Source organism: Ochotona princeps, chromosome 10 (assembly GCF_030435755.1).
Source record: "Ochotona princeps isolate mOchPri1 chromosome 10, mOchPri1.hap1, whole genome shotgun sequence".
In the NCBI taxonomy this organism is placed as follows: Eukaryota; Metazoa; Chordata; class Mammalia; order Lagomorpha; family Ochotonidae; genus Ochotona; species Ochotona princeps.
The window spans coordinates 55,609,707-55,629,038 of record NC_080841.1 but is presented as its reverse complement, the minus strand read 5'-3'; the positions used below and the strand labels follow the sequence as shown (position 1 = coordinate 55,629,038).

General features: G+C 41.0%; 1 protein-coding gene and 1 non-coding gene across 4 annotated transcripts in view; both read right to left on the bottom strand.

Moving 5' to 3' along the window:
- Nucleotides 1-5,937: 5,937 nt before the first annotated feature.
- The window catches only part of UPF2 (UPF2 regulator of nonsense mediated mRNA decay), a 103,539-nt gene continuing 90,144 nt past the window's right edge, over nucleotides 5,938-19,332 (bottom strand). For all 3 annotated transcript variants that reach the window (XM_058669476.1, XM_058669475.1, XM_058669474.1), the window contains exons 19-22: nucleotides 15,780-15,947; nucleotides 13,273-13,414; nucleotides 12,455-12,575; nucleotides 5,938-7,233 (exon numbers count right to left, since the gene is read on the bottom strand). In XM_058669476.1, coding sequence (XP_058525459.1) covers nucleotides 7,224-7,233; nucleotides 12,455-12,575; nucleotides 13,273-13,414; nucleotides 15,780-15,947 — 441 coding nt within the window. In that variant the 3' untranslated portion in view covers nucleotides 5,938-7,223. The remainder of the gene's footprint in view (nucleotides 7,234-12,454; nucleotides 12,576-13,272; nucleotides 13,415-15,779; nucleotides 15,948-19,332) is intronic.
- Nucleotides 11,423-11,530, bottom strand: LOC118759157 (U6 spliceosomal RNA). Its single transcript, XR_004996009.1, has one exon. It is a non-coding gene; the product is annotated as a U6 spliceosomal RNA (small nuclear RNA).

The following is a 19,332-nucleotide window of genomic DNA, read 5'->3' as shown; positions in this document are numbered from 1 at the left end:
GGGCCAAGCTATGCAAACCACAGGAATGTGAAAGAGGAGGCCCCCTGCTAGCTCTCTCAGTGACACCCTTGGGAACTTTCCACACGGTCCGTCTTTAGTCTACCACCTGCTCCTACAGCCTGAGGAATCCTGAGCCGGATCCATTTGCAAAGCCCACCTTGAGCTTGTGTCTTTCTTCTCCCAGCAAGGCTCTTGCCATGCTGACCTCACTGGTCTCCAGTCCTACTTTCACCTTGCTGTCTGCTCTGCACTTGAAACAAGAATGCTCATTTAAAAACAGACCTAGTCACTCTCATCACATTTGAAAAAAAATTTCTCTCACTGGATAACAGAGTCTGATATGAGCACAACCTCAAACCTCCCCTCCCACTTTCCTTCTTCCTCTCCCTGGCTTTCCCTAGCTCTTCCCTAGCCATGACCCCCCTTACTTGGAGCATATACCCTCATCCCAGGGGCTGGCTTCTTTTTATTCAAGTCTCAGGTCAGCTCTCTCAGAAAGGACGACCCCTCCTCTACAGGCCCAACCTCAGGCTGGCAACAGCTCACGCTGCTGTGGTACAGGCCCCACTGCATCTCACAACCCCAGATGCTTTGTTCGGTTACAACTGCCTTTCATGGTTTGCCTGACTGGGGTAAGGCACGCCTGGGCCTGGGATCTCTGCCTTGGTCATTCTTTGCTTTCTAGGCACATCTGCAGCTGAGACCATTCCAGAAGGAGATAAACAAGCCATTGCTAAGCACACCCCCAGGACTGGTCCTCTAGCAAAGGTGGGATCTGAGCAGTCAGAGCAGCACTCCTCACTGTGAACCTCTACCTCATATTCTTCACTTTGCTCTAAGGCACATGCCTCCTAGAGGTAACCTCCATAAGCAGGCCTTTCTTGGCTGCATTTGTCACTTACTGGAACCTTGGCCTACCATATAATGAGCACTGAAGGAGTACTTGGTATTCACACCAGCATCCAGGAACATTCAGAATTCCACTGTGACAAGAGGCTTAGTAAATGGAAGGACTAGCATTCAAATCCAGCCTTGCCTAGCTCCTTCCACTTTACTGCATTGAAGGGAAAGGAGGAGTTAGGCTGTGGTTCCATGTGGAAGCAAGAGGGTGTGCATTCCTGAGGCTTTGAACGGCATCCTAAATGATGGAGGATGTGAGTTATTTTTTATTCTTCCTGGCACACATTTTAATACAGCACCCCCTGTAACACAGATGCTGCAGACAGCATGGGCCCATGGATTTTAGAACCAACTCCACAGCCCAGCATGCTAGGTGGCTTAGCAAGTGATGGAAACTGATTAATCTCAAGAACAATTCTCTGGTAAAAATATCACTTTCAGTCTCAAGATCAACTTTTCTTTCTTGGCTGGCTGAGAAAGAGTTCAGCTCTAGGGTTTAAAGGATCCTCATTTCTTCCAAACTATATTTGGGGCTTGTGGGTTCCAATATTCACCTGTCCTCCTCGCAATCTCTCTCAAACAAACAAACAAAAACGAAAAATCCATGATATGGTTTGACCCTTCAACAGCCATTGTTGTCGAGACACAATAGAGGACTCTGAAGCTGCTATGACACATGTTGGATTCAGAAGTCCTATCGACTGGCACAATCTGTACTTTTCCCTAACATCAAATAGGTCACTAACCCTTGCTTACTGGGAAAGGATAGAGTTCTACAGAAAAATGAAATCAAGGAGGAAAGCAGAGGTTGTGTCTGAACTGAAGCAGCAGTGACCTCTGCAGAGATAAGGGCCTGATTTCCCTACTTGGCAGGTCAACAGAACCTGCCTGAAGGCAGCATTCCCACAAGTTCCCAGGTACATTCTTCTGTGGGCAGTAACACACAGCTATTGGAAGTAATGCATGTGACCTTAGCTGCCCAAGTCTGGACTCGATGTTACCTCTGTACACTTGAGGGATTTATGAGATATTCAAGGACACAACCTGTTCAAGCTGCATGCCTCCAACACCGTATCTGACACAAAAAGGTGTGGTAGTAATATCACTAATGATTTTTTTTCTCTTAGTACTAGTATATATCTGCAATAGCTACTGTGCCTTATAAACATTAACCCATTTATCCCTTATATAACCCTGCTGTTTTCCACACTTTATAGTTGAGAAAACAGAGTTTGAGGTTAAAATGACCCAGGAAGTGTTCAGTATACAAAAGCAGATGAACAGGCAACCCCCATGGCTAGCCTGGACTTTACAAGCTACTCGGAATGTAGAAGGCATCTCAGGCATTTCTTGCCTCAAATTTCTACAGGAAAAAAAAAAAGTTCTGGGCCTGAGCAGTCCCTAACAGCAAACACATCTGAGGCTGAGTTTTGTCATGTAACTTACAAAAGCATGGTGCTCAAATGACATTGTCTGCCCCTCAGTCATTTCCTGCCACCACTCTTAAGTGCCATGTCATTATGTGGAGTCTGTGTGAAACAGGGAAATGGCTACTAGAAGCACCTGCCTCCACATTTCCAAATTCCTGAGCTCTACTGATCAGGCCAGACTAGACAAGAGCAAGCTCATCCACAGGCTGCACAGGCTGGAGGCCAGGCAGCCCTTGAGTCAAGGGCTGGTCTGATAAGCCCATGACCACTTCCTGAAATTGATCAGATTCAAAACTCCGATCTACGGGGAGAAGCATTTGTTGAGCATCTCATAGAGGTCCCTCATTCCCAACCTTCCTACTCCTTATAAAGGTCTGTTCTTGGGCCCGGTGGCATGGCCTAGTGGCTAAAGTCCTCACCTTGAAAGCCCCGGGATCCCATATGGGCACCGGTTCTAATCCAGGCAGCTCCACTTCCCATCCAGCTCCCTGCTTGTGGCCTGGGAAAGCAGTCGAATATGATCTTGCCTCTATCTAGCTGCTTAGTGATTCTTTTTGGAAGCAGGATTAAAGGCAGAGATCACCCATATAGCTGGCACCTTTCCCAAACGGTATACCTGGGCCAGGATATTCTGGTGTCCTATGTGGGTTGGCAGGGAACCCGGCACTTATGCCCTCTTCCATTGGAATAGCCAGGAACTGAACTGGCACTCAAGTGTGATGAGTAGGGGGATATGGCTGAGTCTGCTGTTCCAGCCTCTAGCTGCTTAGCTATATTTTTAATTTTTTAAAAACACGTACGTTATTTAACTTTCCATTTTACCATTTTTCATGCATAGGGCTTCCTCCTCTGCCATTTTGTAGTTAAAAATAATACTCAGCATGATAGCTTAGCAGATAAAGTCCTCACCTTGCATGCACCAGGATCCCATATGGATGCCGGTTCTAATCCCAGCAGCCCCACTTCCCTTCCAGCTCCCGAAAGCAGTTGAGCACGACCCAAAGCCTTGGGATCCTGCAGCTGTGTAGAAGACCCAGAAGAAGCTCCAGGCTCCTGGCTTCAAATCAGCGCAGCTCCAGCTCTTGTGCTTGCTTGGTGAGAAAATCAGCGGATAAAAGATCTTCCTTATCTGTCTCTCCTCCTCTCTGTACATCTTTCTAATAAAAAAAAAAAAAAAAAGAGTAATCTATTAGGTGTAGTCTTGACTCCCAACTTTATGTGGATCATGACACTGTTGGCATAGAAATGGTACAAAGTTTAATACTTAGTTGTCTAGGTATATTTGGAGGTTTTGTTTTGTTGACTTTGATTCCTGGTACTCCGATCTCCATTATATCCTTCCTTGGAGATTACAGGTGTATATACGTGTATTTACCTTCACTTTATGTTTTGTATTTTCAATGGAAGTTGTTTCATATTACAGTGATGATACTTGTCATTTTAGGATTGGCTCAATTCATTTAGCATAATGGTCTCCAACTGGAACCATTTAGTTGTTGCTTAATTTTAATGAACGCAGTCTAAAATGACTCTTGACGGTCAGAGTGGCCTAAGGGGCCCTCAGAGGAAAGCACGGGGCTAACTTTAAGCTAGATTCTTAGGCTGCCAAAGGCCTTAGAAGCTTCTCAGATGCTAAATGGGAATCAAAGGCAGGCAGAAATACAGAGATAAGGTGAGACAGAAATGAAGATTTTCCATCTGCTGGTTCACTCTCCAAGCAGCCACAATGGCTGGAGCTGTGCCAACTGGAAGCCAGAAGATGGGAGCCTCTTCCAGGTCTCCCATGTGGTTCAGGGTCCTAAGGCTTTGGGCCGTCCTCAACTGCTTTCCCAGGCCACAAACAGGGAGCTGGATGGGAAGCAGGACCCCCAGGATTAGAACTGGTGCATAAATGGGATCCTGGCATGTTCAAGGCGAGGACTTTAGCCACTAGACTACTGCGCTAGGCCCTGATAGCTCCATTTTTTAAATATCTCCTTCCCTTTAATAAGTCATGAGGGGGCAAAAAGGACTTGTGAAAGACTGGAGAATCACAGGAATTTCTGAAGTCCAAGTAGCTTTATTTATTTTGAGAACAAGGAGAGGAAAATGGAGGGGGAGAGAGGGGATGCACTCTCAATCACTTTTTCCTGTCCCAAACGGCATGCAATGGCCCTTGGCTGGCGCTGGTTGGAAACTAGAAGCTAGAAACTCAATATGACCTTTCCATAGGATTGTAGGAATCCAGACACTTGAGCCATTCCAGTTGTCTTTAAGTCTCCATTATCAAAAAGCAGGACGTCAAACCTCGGCATCTTAACTGCAAGGCCAAATACTGGTCCTTCTTTATTTTTAAAACACAGCAAGTTTCTTTGTGGCTGGTATATAATCTTTTAGTCATTAGTAATCTATCTTTGCTAATCTAAACAAATAAAGCTGCAACGTGGGAAAGAATCCTATTTTCTCTACTTTATTTATGGGTTCCTAAAAGCCAAGATCACCTGGTTAGCTTATTTGTCCTAGATGACAGTGACTTATCACTGCACAGCCAATTTTCACACATTCTCTACCCCTTGTATGATTTATGACATGAAGAATGGCTCTAAAATTATCCTTGGCTTCCTATAATAACCTAAAATCTAAAATGTAAGTATAATAAAACTTACTAACTTCTCTGGGTTGACATAATGGCTCCAACGCTTAATCCTCTGCTATAGGAGTTGGCATCTCACATGAGCACTGGTTTGTGTCCTACCTGCTCCACTTCTGATCCATCTCCCTGCTTGTGGCCTGGGAAAGCAATGAAGGTTGGGCCAAAGCCTTGAGACCTTGTACCCACAAAGGAGAGCCGAAAGAAGCTCCTGGCTTTGGATCAGCTTATCTTTGGCCATTATGGCCTTCTGGGGAGTGAACCAGAGAATGAAAGATCTCTCTGTCTCACTCTCTCTGTAGATCTGCCTTTCCAATAAAAATAAATCTTAAACAAAGAAACAAATAAACAAAAATCCCACAAAAAACAAAACCCTCTCTTTTCAACCAGAAAGAAGGAAGGACCATCAGGCCAGTGGTGAATATTATAATAGGGTTGAACGACAAGCTTCCCTTAAGTGAAGTTTGGAATTTAAAGGCTGTTAAAATATTCTAAAATTCAATGATTCTCAATTGCTTATTAGCTATAGTGATTCTTAAATCCATGTGGATTACTTAAGTCAGCCTTGTAATCAATACATGGAAAGAAATGGCAAACAGTGGCTGCTCCTGTAGTTTTCGAACACGTCTGCCTCACATTAGCTTTTACTGATATGTCATACACCCTCAGGTAAAATCATCAATGCTACCTAGGCTAAAACCCTGCTGTGCCAGTTTCCATCCTAAACATCATTAAGCCTACTCTTTCACTAGACCGCAAAGGATACTTTTTGTCTTGTCACAGAAAGTAAACAAAATCAAGTCCCTAAGTCACACAAACATGAAATCCCTGAAGTAGAAGCAACCTTCCATTGAAATGCTAGAAATTAATCTCCGAATGTAATTTATAGAGCACAAAGACAATCCTGGAGGATATAGATTTTGCCCACTCAGGAGGTACCCAAAGCCCAAACCAAAGAAAATGAAACCACACGGAATGTAAATTACAACACTTTATTGCAGCATTGGCAAAGGTCAAATTTCTGAAGCTGGTGAAGATTGGGCAGCATTTCCAAGTGAAATGGTACAACTTTACAAGTTTTGTTTCCTATTTAAATCTACATGCAGAAACTGAAACATGGTAAAAGAAAAATGCAAAATAGCTAGAAAAAGATGTAATCAAGTTGTAGCATACAGATGTGCTCTCTAACTAAATCCACTATGCCTACTGGAAAGCAAACGAAAGACAACTATTCTATTAAATTAACAGATTGTCAGAAACAGACTAAGAACCCTCCTTTCTGTTTGGGGGTAAGATGGGGAACAAAACAAAACAAAATGAAAACAAAAGCAAAATAAAAGCTCTACTTGTTTCCATACTTTGTTTAGAGACACAGGCTGTAAACCCATGAAGGTCAACAAAATATTCTGATCCACTTCTTGTTGTCCTTCGTTCGTTTTCTGTGACATGCTGACTGGCACATTTTGTTTTCAATGATACTTACAATGGGCTCAACTCTATCCTATCCCTGCTTGTAGGCTGGTATCAGACTTTTCTAAGCCATCTGAATTCACACTCTTCGCATATTAAGTCTTCACATTTTTCTTTCACGCTAATAGGCAATTTTGTATTACTGACTCCGATGGATAAAACATTTTTTTCCTCTCTCATCCCTGGTTCTTCTTGAAACAACCTCCTAAACAAAAGCCTTCCTGGTGGATTATCTGGTATTTGGATATCTCTCATCATTTTGTTGTCCTGCATGTAAGTTTTCACTAGAAGATTTTACTGCTTACTCTATACTTTTCTACTGTAGTCCTGGAGCCCCCAAAAGTATCTTCTTCCAACATGAGATGTTCAATTCAGAGAAACTGTAACTCAATTAAGTTAAAAACTCAAGTTCATTTACTCTATATCATACCACCATAACCGTTTCTTCTCCGGCTCAACCACCTCTTTGACGCTCTTCTGGGTGTAACTGCTCAGTATTCAGGTGAACCATCTCATTTCTTGACTGCCATTCTCAAGAGAAGATTAACCCTCACGTGATTTCCATTACAAAAGGCCTTTTCTGCCTTGTCTGGAAGCGTCGGCTTGTTGGCTTGTTCCGGTGTTGGCAGAGGCTGGTATTTCTGCCCCATGGCCCCAGCCTGTCCCAGGTTTAGATTCACAACTCTCTAGACCGACATGCTGAGATGTGTCCACTGCTCTCATTCAATTGCTGGAGGACTCCACTATCCACAACATCAGATACAGGACCTAATGAAATGACACGTGCTGCTGGATCAACGTCTCCTAAAGGTACAAACAGGGTGACATTAGAAGGCTTACTGCTGCAGGGAAAGCTTGAGCAAGAGGCAGACCCTTAAATATTGCCAACTATCATTCAATGACTTCTCCAACTTGGCTCTTTTTTTTTTTTTGAAGTAGCATATGATCCTACTTCAAAAATTCATGGAAATGGGATTAAAAGGCAACTTTATATTGATGCGAAAATTTATTAAAATCATGCATTTTGTGACAGCACGCATTTTTGTGAACTTTTTGAAGAGCCCTCATATGTATTTATTTCAACTGTTTTTTTTTTTAATCAAAATAAACTTACACATTTTGCAGTAGCCTCATACATGCTCTCTACTGACTTCAGACAAAACAGGAGCATTCTGACAGTTGCTCCAAGAAATTTTCTCTGAATAATTTATAAAATGCCAAGAATTCAAGGTTGGTGTCACTGCTGAACTATGTAGCCCTGAAATTCACGTGCTGACACATGTACTTCCAGTCTCCCAGAATGTGAGCTTATTTGGAAATAGCAGTCCTGGATATACCAGGACCATGTCATTGTGAAAATGACACATGCATACACACACATAGAAGAACCCCATGTAAATATGAAGGCAGAGGGCACAAGGATTCCACAGATGAAGGAACACTGATATTTGCAAAAATATTGGGGAAATCAGTGAGGAGAGGGGAAGCCCCAGAGCCTATGGAATTGCACTGTAAAAAAAAATAATAATAAAAACTATGATCACCACCACTACTACTACCACTACAAAAAACACCAACAGCTGGAAGAGATAAGAGATGCTTGGGACAAATTCCTTCTCAGAGCTGCCAAAAGGAACTAATCTTCCTCTGACTACAGGTCTGTTGCCTCAGGAGCTGTGAGACAAATTTCTGTTGTGTAAGCTACTCTGTTAGCACAGCTTGAGCAGAAAACTACAATTTGTTTTTCACAGAGCGAGTTACATCAGCAAGAAACTTGCACAGATGAAAAAGTAAATATGGAAAAGCAGTTCCTCACTCTATATACCTAACTGTGCCAGAACTGTTATGAAGGCAGGGGAGACCCTAACAATGAGACCTAAAACAATGAGATATGTCCCAAGACAAAACAAAACAGTTATATTAAACAGAATATTTTAAACAAATATGAAGAATGACAGGAAACAACATTCAAAGTACTTTTTAAAGGGCCAACACTGTGGTTCAACATATAATCCTCTATCTGCAAGTACTGGGTTTGTGTCCTGGCTGCTCCACTTCCCATCCAGCTCCTGTTAGTAGATTGGGAAAGTGGCAGAGGACAGCCCAAAGCCTTGAGACCCTGCTCCCATGGGGGAAACTTCAAAGAAGCTCCTGGCTTCAGATCAGCTCAGCTCCAGCCACTACGGTCATTTGGGGAGTCAACCAGTGAATGGAAGACCTCTTTTCCTGTCTCAACTTTCCATAAAACTGCCTTTCCAATAAAATAAAAATAAATCTTTTAAAAGTATTTGTTAAGTAAGATATAACACTAGTTACAGTGCAAACCATTTGGTTTATAGGCAATCATTCCTTCTGAGTTAAAATTCTAATAATACAAAAAACTACTTGCAACATACACTTCTGATTAAATGTATGCCACCATCAGTAATTTAATCTCACAATAAAAACTACAAAAAAAATGCTTCTCCTTAAAAAACACCTGCAGCTTGTTGGAACTGAAACAGAACCTGCATTTTAATAAAAGTCTGGATGATTAATATGTATTCGAAAGTCAGAAAAACACTGGAATTTTTATGAATCTGGAGCCTCTACATTACATCAGCATTAATGCCTGTGCTCCTGCTCTGTTAACTCACTGTAAACAAATGCCTATTGTTTGTTAAAGGACTGAAGCTTTAATAGACACTTCTATTTCAAGGCTCCCTGACTGGAAAATACAGAAATAATTGTGACTAATGCCTGGGAGTCTATTAAAATTCCAAGGTGAAAAACCTCTAGGATACTTTAAAAAATGGTCTCTGCAAATGAACCCCCCTTTAACTGCCATTTAACATCACAAACAATAGGAAGGGATCAAGCCTCCACCTTACAGTCCTTCACAATGTGCTCTACAGTCCTGCCCACCCTGCTCCAAGGCACACCCGTTCCTACCAACACAAGTCTGGTTCAGGGTTAAAAATAGAAGATGGAGAGAGGCCAAAACACCAGGAGATTCCATCCCATTAGTCCGTTCTTTCAACCAACTACATTCCTTCACTCAATACTAAAGTTTAAAAAATGGCATAGAACATTTGGTACTTGGAAAGGCTTGAAACCAACATTTACCTGTTCCTCAACTTTCACCCACCCCTACCTTTGAGGAGCACTGACTAGGAAAACAGCACCCTTCTTAAGAATGAAAGACAGGAGACTAATTTTCTGTTTTCTTTTCATAACAAGTTGAGAAATTAGCACACAAGTTGGGACCCTCATATAAAAATAAAAACAGGATGAAAAAGCTTGGGAGCAGAACTGAAGGAAGAAAGTTTATTAAAATAACTCAATAACATTGTAACAAGTTCCCTTGTCCATTTAACAAATATTTACTGAGTATCTATTGGGTACCCAGCACTAACATCTACAAAGGAGATATAATGAAAACAAGATATGACAAGAATCCCGGCCCTTGGCCTTTCCTCTCCCTGGGCATGGTAAGCAGGAGAAGGGATATGGGAAGACACTGAGTCACAGCAGCATATTTTCCCTGAATTATGTCAGACTGAGACCTGCAGAAGGAATGAGAGATATCCAGGGACAACAGCAAGAAACTGTTTCGAGGGAGAGGCCAAAAAAAGAACTGGCAGGAACTGAAAAGCAAGTTTGGTTGGAGTAGGGGAAAAGAAAGGACAGCAAAAGATGAAGCTAACACAAATGCACCTGAACAGGGTCTTGTTAAAGGAGTGGAGAGGTTTGGATTTTACCCTACAAACCTTACAGAGTTCCTGAAAGGTGAAGCAGAAGGGCTCACACAGTCAAATTTCAGATTTGCATCTTAGAAAGAACACCGGTATAGCACAAGGAACACACTGGAGGGAAGGTGTTAAAATTGGAGACAGTAGTCAAGGAGAAACCTGTGGCAACAGTCCAAATTACAAGTAACGGTAGCTTGATCTTGGCAGTGGGGTGTGATAAAATCATCCAGTCTGACAGGATTTGTTCATGAACTAGATGTGGGAATGGAGACAGAGGCAGGAGTGAAAAATGAAACATCCGTCCTCATTTGTACCATAGAGTGACCAATGCTTGCATTTACAGAGCTTGAGGACAGAGGTGAGGAATGGGGCTCCAGGCAGAGGACACTCTCAAGTTTATTTCTGAGACCTAGAGCCAGACCAAAGTGTAAGATCTGGGCTGCAGATCTGGATGGTACTGGAGCCAGAGATGACATCTCCTATGGAAAGCGTAACAAGAGAAGACAAAGACCAGGCTGAATCTGAGGACAGCAACACCAAGGAGGGCAAACGCATAAAGAAGTTAGAGGGATCAAAGAGGTAAGGGAAAACAAAAGAGTCATAGAAGCCGAGAGAAGTGGGTATGTCAAGAAAAGGATAAGGGACGGTGGTCTGAAGTGTCACCGAGACACGGCACGAGCAACAACTGTGAGGCAGGCAGGAGGCTGGGGACCTTGGCCAAGGTGGCTTCAGCAAAACAGGAAGTGAAGAAGGAAGAATAAATGTGGCCAATTCTTCCAAAGGGTGAGAGGGAGGAGGCAGGAAAGAAAAACAAAGTTGAAGAATTTTGAAAAATAGTCACTGGTAGCAAACCAAGATAGACGTTCTTTTGTATTCAAAAATACATTTATTGTAGGCCAGGCTTACCAATGTGCTCTCCCATCTTTGCTTCCTACTGCCTAAGAAATGCTCTGTATTTGACAGAATCCCAGAGTTTTTAAAAATGATAAATGAATGGAGCAGAATTACCTTTCAAGTATCTGGGCATATGAAGTTGCTAGCAGATATAACGATCACATAAGAACACTGTAATAGCTTTGTTGTGTGTAACTAGACGAAGAGGGGAATACACTACTACATGTATATTCCAAGTTGTTCTAAGAAAATGCAAAAGCAGGAAATTTTTTACTGTCTATTAGTCTAGCAAGCTAATTTCTCTGTTTTAGCAGTTGTAAAACAGATTTCATCAAAGGCATTTTAGCGACGCTTTTTTTTTTTTATAAAAAGATATGAAATGCTTCATGAATTTGTGCGTCATTCTTGTGCAGGGGCCATGATAATCTTGTCAGTTTATTAAACAATTTTAGTGTATGTGCTGCCTAAGCAAGCACTTTAGTGAAGCTTTGAGAACTAAAAATAATCTAATGTCCTATGATATTTAATTCGGAGGGGTTGCACATTCTAATTTGAATTTAAAAAATATACTCAGTAGATGTTAAGGAATACATTTACAAACTTCCATGAGACATCAGTCATTTGAGTGCATAGTTTTAAAAAAAGTGTTATCAGGACACGAAAATACGTTCGGTGAGTAAAAGGGCACTACTCTCTTAATGATAATCCATTTCTGCTGATGCCAGAACTGTCCCTTCTACACTTCCTCCAGGATCCCCAACAGCAAAGTGCCATCCGCAGTTGCCGTGTTCTCAAAGTAAACCTTAGCTCCCTGAGGGGACGACACTGGCACAGCCAGAAGACATCACTGTCACTTTTGATTCTAACTTGACCACAAGACAGAAAACTGAGCTGTTGGTAGCGTGTTCTAGAAAAACTTTAAATAATATATCCTTAAAAAACATCAGGGTGGTTTTATAAGGAACATCTTCAGCATAAAATTTCTCAATTTTAATTATTCATATTAAACAATTTTAAATTATTTTTAAGTTGAACTGGTATGCATTCCATCAAGAAATTTTATAACTCAAAAAAACAAAACAAAAAAATCTAGTTGAAAACAAAAGTATATCTTCATGCCCGAAAGTCTAGCAAACAAATTGCTAGTTTTTGTACACACTGAGATTAATTAATCCTGACTTAGGAAATCCTCACATAAACTCTGCATTCCCTTGAACTATTTATAACTAGTCCTTTCTATACATGTAAAAGAGTAAGAAGCCCACTTAGACACTGCTATTTTGTTACTAATTAGACTTTCATCACTTGGTATAATCCGTAATTCTCAAATTGACTGCAATGGATATCACACACACAAACACACACTCAACAGCTAAGGAAGAAGCTAAAGATCATTTTACCTCCCACCAGTCTTAAAGATTAGATCTGCATTAGGTGCTCCCTTTGGATGTTGGTAACGAGGCCGTCGCTCACGATTGGTGTTTGCTGGAGCCGGACGCTGTGCAAGAGACTGTAACATTTCTATAATCAAGAGCAAAAGAGAAAATGCTGCTAGCATTTACTTAATCCCTTGATTAAGTAAATAAAATGTAAAATCAAGTCTATTTGTCTCATCAGGTAACTAATAAAGACTAAATGGTCACAAAGTATTTAAAGAAGCAAGCAAGGAAATTCTTCCAATCTTGCAGGGTCCCCATTTTGTTAAAGGCACTACAGCACACAATGTTTGGAGCAAGAGTACTGGTTCAAGACCGTACTGTGCCACTTATAAGCTACTGGATTTCAGGTTCTCTTTTCCTAAAGGTCAAATATAAACAGTAACATCCTTAAATCATGGAATTATTGTTGAGGACTGGATACTTTCAAAGAGTACCTGAAAAGAGCATCTCACTAATCCCACCACAGTAGGTACTTATTCTGGGCTATTATGAATGCTGGATACCAAGTGGCAGAAAAGAATCTGAAGTGGGATTTTTAATATAGGAAATCAGAAATATTTATTTACACAGTGCTTTTGAACAGACAGCAGTTTATTAAACACTGCTATACAAAACAACTTAAACTGTACTGGAGGTCTAAACTCTGCATATAACAAGAATGACAAAAGGCTGGCTTATCAAGCGCCTATGGTCTGTTATACAAAGTTCAGTTAGCCTAAGAAGGCTATATAAAACACTCACAAAAGCAACAGATTTCTCTTTTATAAATAATTTTATACCTTGATAATCTTCTTGTTCTTGCCGTTCATTGATATCTAGAGTGAGCTTTTTCATTCTCATTCTCTCTTCCTGTTCTGCTTGTTGCTGGTTCCAATGATTTGCCGCAAGTTGGGAAGACATGGGCACATTAAGGATCTTAAACTGAAAAACAAAATAAATCATAAGTAGCTTGAAAAAAAATTAAAGTAGAATTAAATGACCTTAGAAAATTACAATGGATCAATTGGTTAATTCTCTTCCTGGAAGTGCTGGGATATCATACGGATGCTGGTTCATGTCCTGGCTGTTCCACCTCCCATCCAGACCCCTGCTTGTGGCCTAGGAAAGCAGTAGAGGATGGTCCAAAGCCTTGGGACCCTGCATCCACGTGAGGAACCCCGAAGAAGCTCCTGGCTCCTGATTGGCTCAGCTCTAGACATTGAGGCCAACTGGAAGTGAACCAGCAGATGGACGCCCTTTCTGTGTCTCCTTTTCTCTGTAAATTGGCCTTTTCAATAAAATAAATAAATCTTAATGTCATTAGGGCCTGGCGCAACAACGTAGTAGTTAAAGTCCTCGCCTTGCATGCGCCAGATATCTGCAAGTATGTATGTCTGTTTCAGTAGGATGTAAATTTCATAATGGTGGGGTTTGTCCATTCTAACTTTTCAAAAGAATATTTATTTGGAAGGCATAAAGACATAGACACAGGGATTTTTTTATCTATAGGTTCACTCCTTAAATGCATGCAGCAGACAGGGCTTGGCCAAGCTGAAGCCAGAAACACCTTTCATACCCCTCCTGTGGGTGACAGTGAACCAAGTATCTCCACCATCATCACCTGTCTTTCATGGTGTGCGTCAGCCAGAAGTTGAAATCAACAGTATCAACTCAACACAAGGCATTCTGATATGGAATGGAGGTTTAACCTGCAGTGTTCCAACTCCCGCCCAGGGACTTTAACCTTCTATTCTATTGTAGTCTCAGAATCCACAACAGTATCTGCCACAAAATATATGCTTAGTACATATTTGATGGGGTAAATATCTGGCACAGTGGTAGGACTGCCACTAGGGATGTCCACTTTCCATACTGGAATGCTTCACTTTGAGTACCATTTCTGCTTTTCATTCCAGATTGTTGTTAATGGGCATTCTGGGAGGCGACAGACGATGACTTGAATATTTGGCTCTCTGCTACAGATGTGGGAAGCCTGGGTTGAATTTCTGGCTGTTGTGCGGAACTGGAGAGCAAACTAGTAAACAGAAGATCTTTCAAATGTATAAAATTTAATACTTAAACTAAAACTGGCACAGTATGGTCCAGTGCAATTGCTCAGTGCCTAAATTTTTGCCTTGCAAGCACCCGGATTCCATATGGGTGCTGGCTCGTGTCCTTGCTGCTCCACTTCCCATCCAGCTTCCTGCTTTTGGCCTGGGAAAGCAGTAACAGGATGGCCAAAGGCCTTGGGACCTGGCAACCATGTAGGAGACACAGAAGAAGCCCCTGCTTCCTGACTTTAGATTGGCTCAGTTCAGACCGTTGTGGCCACTTGGGGAGTGTTAGAAAAAAAATATCTGATAGATGATGCTCAACTTCTTAAAGCAGGTGTGAAGAACTTTTTATCTGCCACACGTCATTTGGATTTTTTATAAGATCATTTGTGAATTACAGAAAACCATTAATCTAAAAATCAGCCTTCTTGCAAGTCCCACCTGTGGGACTTGCCACTGACAGACCTATTGATTCTGCAAGTATTACACTGCTGTGGACCAATGCTCCCCACTCTTGCACCTAGAAAAGCAGCTTACTTTGGAGAGCTGGTTTAGGGGATCATCTATAAAGGCATGGGAGAAGCTGGGGAAGGAGAACCATATCTTCAAGAACGTCCTAGCCACTGAGCATACTCTTGAGATAAATGAGTTAACATCTTTCTTTCCCCACCCTGAGACTGATTCCTACTGAAAGCCACATTCTTTACATGTTTTTACCAACAGATATAAATTTTAAATTTAAATATTATTTCCACTAAAAAGTATGCATTCTGTAGAAGTCAGATACTTTCCATACAAGTAACAGATTAAATTTTTACCATCAAACATTTAAAAAGTTCATAATTCTTCTTTCTTCACAGGCAAAAGATGATTTAAGACGGGTCTAATGCTGTGGCAAAACTAATTAAGACACCACCTGTGACACCAGCATTTCATGTGGGAGCAGTGGTCCCAGTCCTGGCTGCTCCACAACTGACCCAGCTCTCTGCTAATACACCTGGGAAAGTGCTGACCTGAGTACTGAGGGTCCCTGCCACACATATGCAAGACCAAGCCAGAGTTCCAGGCCCCCTGGCTTTCGTCTATCCCAAACCCTCACAGTTGCAATTTTTTGAGAAGTAAACTAAGGTATCAAAGATCTTTCTCTCTCTCCCTTCCAAAAAATTTTTAAAACTTAGAAACAACAACAAAGGATAATTTAGAACATAAAAAAACAAAGCCAATCCCTATCCTTGATAACTGATAATCCTTACCTGTTGTTTATTGCCTTTTCTTGTCAGCATGACGAATGGCATGGTGTCAGAAGACTCTGCCTCTCCTTCCCCACCACCAAGCGGGGGACCTTTCTTCAATTGGCTTTTGAGATGCAAAGGAATAGCAACATCAAGCTGGTGCACTTTAACAGATTCTCCACTTCGTTGCTTCAAAACAGGAATTAAAATGTATATAAATAATAAGATAATAAGGATATGCACTAATGAAAATTACAAGCAATTCATTCGATGTCGTCTTAAAATATGACACTCCTTAGAGCCAGAGAGTCTATAAAAGCAGTATTTCTCCCTCTTTAGCCCAAACTTCTATAAGAGACCTGGAAGGCAGTAAGTGATTTGGCGGTTTATTGCTCTTGCCAGTCCACAGCACAAAATGTTCAAGTGCTAGTGGATCTCCCTGCCCCTCAAATAAATTTTTACTCATCCTCATTGCACATCTTCCTAACAAACCACAATGACTCCCCTACTCTTCATAGTGCTCCCCAACAGAGCTTTACAAAGTAGGCATTTTGAATAAATATTCAAGAATGAATGCATTCAATAACCATTAAGATTACCAGCTCATTTCTTGATTGGTGATATCAATTATTTATATCATTTACACTGACATTTTTGACCAATTAATTAAATGAATTTTCACTGAATATTTACCATACGTTAGGCTCAGAAACTATAATATTAAATCGACTTGGTGTCTATCTTCACAGGGCTCATAAACTTGTTAAGTACGATGGACATACACATAAATTGCCTACAGTGAATGAGAGATATGTTATCACCTGATATAGAGGATGGAGTGACCATCTGTGCCTGGCTGGAAGTGGGTGGGTGGAGATTTCACAAAAGGTTGAACAGAAATGGAACAGTTGACAATACTAAAGCCAACATATGAACTCTTTCAGACAGATGGTTAAATAACAGGTTTGGGTATGCACAGGATTTTATGCAGGGCAAGAACAGGTGCAAACACAGCACAGGAAACCACATGGTGAGTTTTGGGAAATATAAATAGGTATATGTGATAAATGACGGTAGATGATTCCTCAAAGGTAGGTAGGTAATGCTGAAAATCCTTTAAGGTTTTGAAACCTATCTACCACCATATAAATAGCATTTTGATACCAGCCTTATATTTTCCATAGACTTGTATACCAAGTAAAATGTATAAGGGCTTTATTTTGTTATTGCTTTTTAAATTCTAATTTATAGAATCTACTTGAAATCCTCCCAGGGTTAGTAGCATCTACAAAACTAAAATCTGAAAGAATGTTAAGAAAAACCTTGATTTGTAAACTACCTTTTCCTTTGATTACAAAATTAACATCCTATCTTCTTAAAATATGTAATTAAGAAAATTATTACTAAGTGTATCCATACGAATTCCTCTAGCTACCTGTGTCTCAAAGCAAGATGCGACAACGCTAACACTTCAGTATTTTCTCCTAAATTTTCTCTTACACATATTAATGCATACATTAAATACCCAGGAAGCAACTGTACATACCATTTCACTAAATATATATATATACATACATACATATATATGTATTTAAAAGATTTGCTTTTGATTTGAGAGTCAGAGTTATAGAAAGGAGGATAGACAGATCTTCCTTCTGTTGGTCTGTTTACCAGATGGCAGCAACAGACAGGGCTGGGCCATGCCAAAGCTGGGAGCCAGGAGCTTCTTCCAGGTTTTCCACACAGGTGCAGGAGCCCTCAAGCACTCCTCTGCTGCTTTCCCAGGTGCATTAGAGAGAGCTAGATCAGAAGTGAAGCAGCTAAGTCTTGAACCAGCACCTACATGGGATGCCAGCATTACTGGTGGAAGCTTAATCTGTAACGCAACGACACCAGACCCCTATTTTTTTTCTTTTTAATCTTTTGTTTGTTCATTTTTGAGTATGTATTTGTGTATATAATTGTGTGCCTATGCCCTTATTATTTAATTGATCACTAACAGGAAAATGAGGATTTTTTTTCCTTCTATTATAAGCAATCTGACATTCTTTGAACATTTAACTATATAAGCAGGCATCGTTATATAAAGAGTACATTTTTAGATGAAATGCCATGTCACTTAACAGGCTTACTAAATTTTCCTTCTGTGGCCAGAATGATTCACTGTCCAAACACAGATGTTCATTCACACACAAAAGCACACTGTGTATTACCACAGTCTAATAGCTGAAGGTTTGCTGGCTATGGTGCTGCCATTCCACATGGGCACCAGTTCCAGTCCTGGCTACTCTACTTCCCATCCAGCTCCCCAGCAGTGTGTCTGAGAAAACAGAAGACAGCCAAGCACTTGAGCTCTTAAGCCCCCACAGGAGACCCAAAAACAGCTCCAAGCTCCTGGCTCCTGGCTCCTGGCTTTTGATTGGTGGCTTTAGCTCCGGCCTTTGTAGCCATCAGGAGAATGAACCAGTGAATGTAACAGCTCTCTCTCTGTCTCCTCCTCCTTTCTTGAACATTTTTAAATAAATTAATCTTTTGAAAAATTAAATGAAAATAGTAAGAGCTACATATATGGTCAAAGTAGACAATCCAAGGGGATTTTACCTCTAAATATACAGAAGCCTAAATACTCCAAACTAGTGTGACATTTAAAAACTGTTAGATGAAGATTTAAAAAAAAAAAAAAAAAAAAAAAACTCTGTGGCACAGTGGATAGTGTACTGGACTTCTGGCTAGAAGTGATTCAAAAATAAAATTGTTTAGTTTATTATGCCACAAATATATCAAACTATTAAAAAATTTATTTTTATCTAAGAGGCAAATTTACACAGCGCAGGAGAGACAAACTCAGAGAAATCTTCCGTCTGCTGGTTCACTTCCCAAATGCCCACAATGGCTGAAGTTGAGCTAGGTCTCCTATGCAGGGTGCAGGGGACCAATGATTGGAGCCATCCTCAACTGCTATTCCAACAGGGAACTGGACTGGAAGTATAGCAACCAGGACACAGACTGGCACCGATATGCAATGCTGACACCACAGGCTGAGGATCAGTATGTTATGTCACAGCTCTGGCCCTTTAAACCAATATTTTAAAAACATTAAACAACCAATATTTTCCTATTAACACACAAACCATTAACACAATATAGGAATTTATCAAATGTGGGGCCTGGTGCAACGATTCAATTGGTTAATATTCCCTCTGCAAGTGCTGGGGTCTCACATAGCTGCCAGCTCATATCCCAGCTGTTCCACTTCCATTCAGCTCTCTGCTGTGGCCTGGGAAAGCAGTGAAGGACGGCCCAAAGCCTTGGGATCCTGCACCCACAAGGGAGACCATGAAGAAACACCTGGCTTCAGATAATATCAGCTCAGCTTCAGTCTTTATGGCCATTTGGGGAGTGAACCAGGAGATGGAAGATCCTTCTCTCTATAAATGTCTTTGCAATAAAAATCAATCTTTAAAAAAATTTATAAAATATGCTTAAATGTTTATGTTTTAAAAAGCTTGGCTCCTAATGAACTGTAAGAAAAGGATCTGGGCCCTGCGGCATGGCCTGGTGGCTCAAGTCCTCA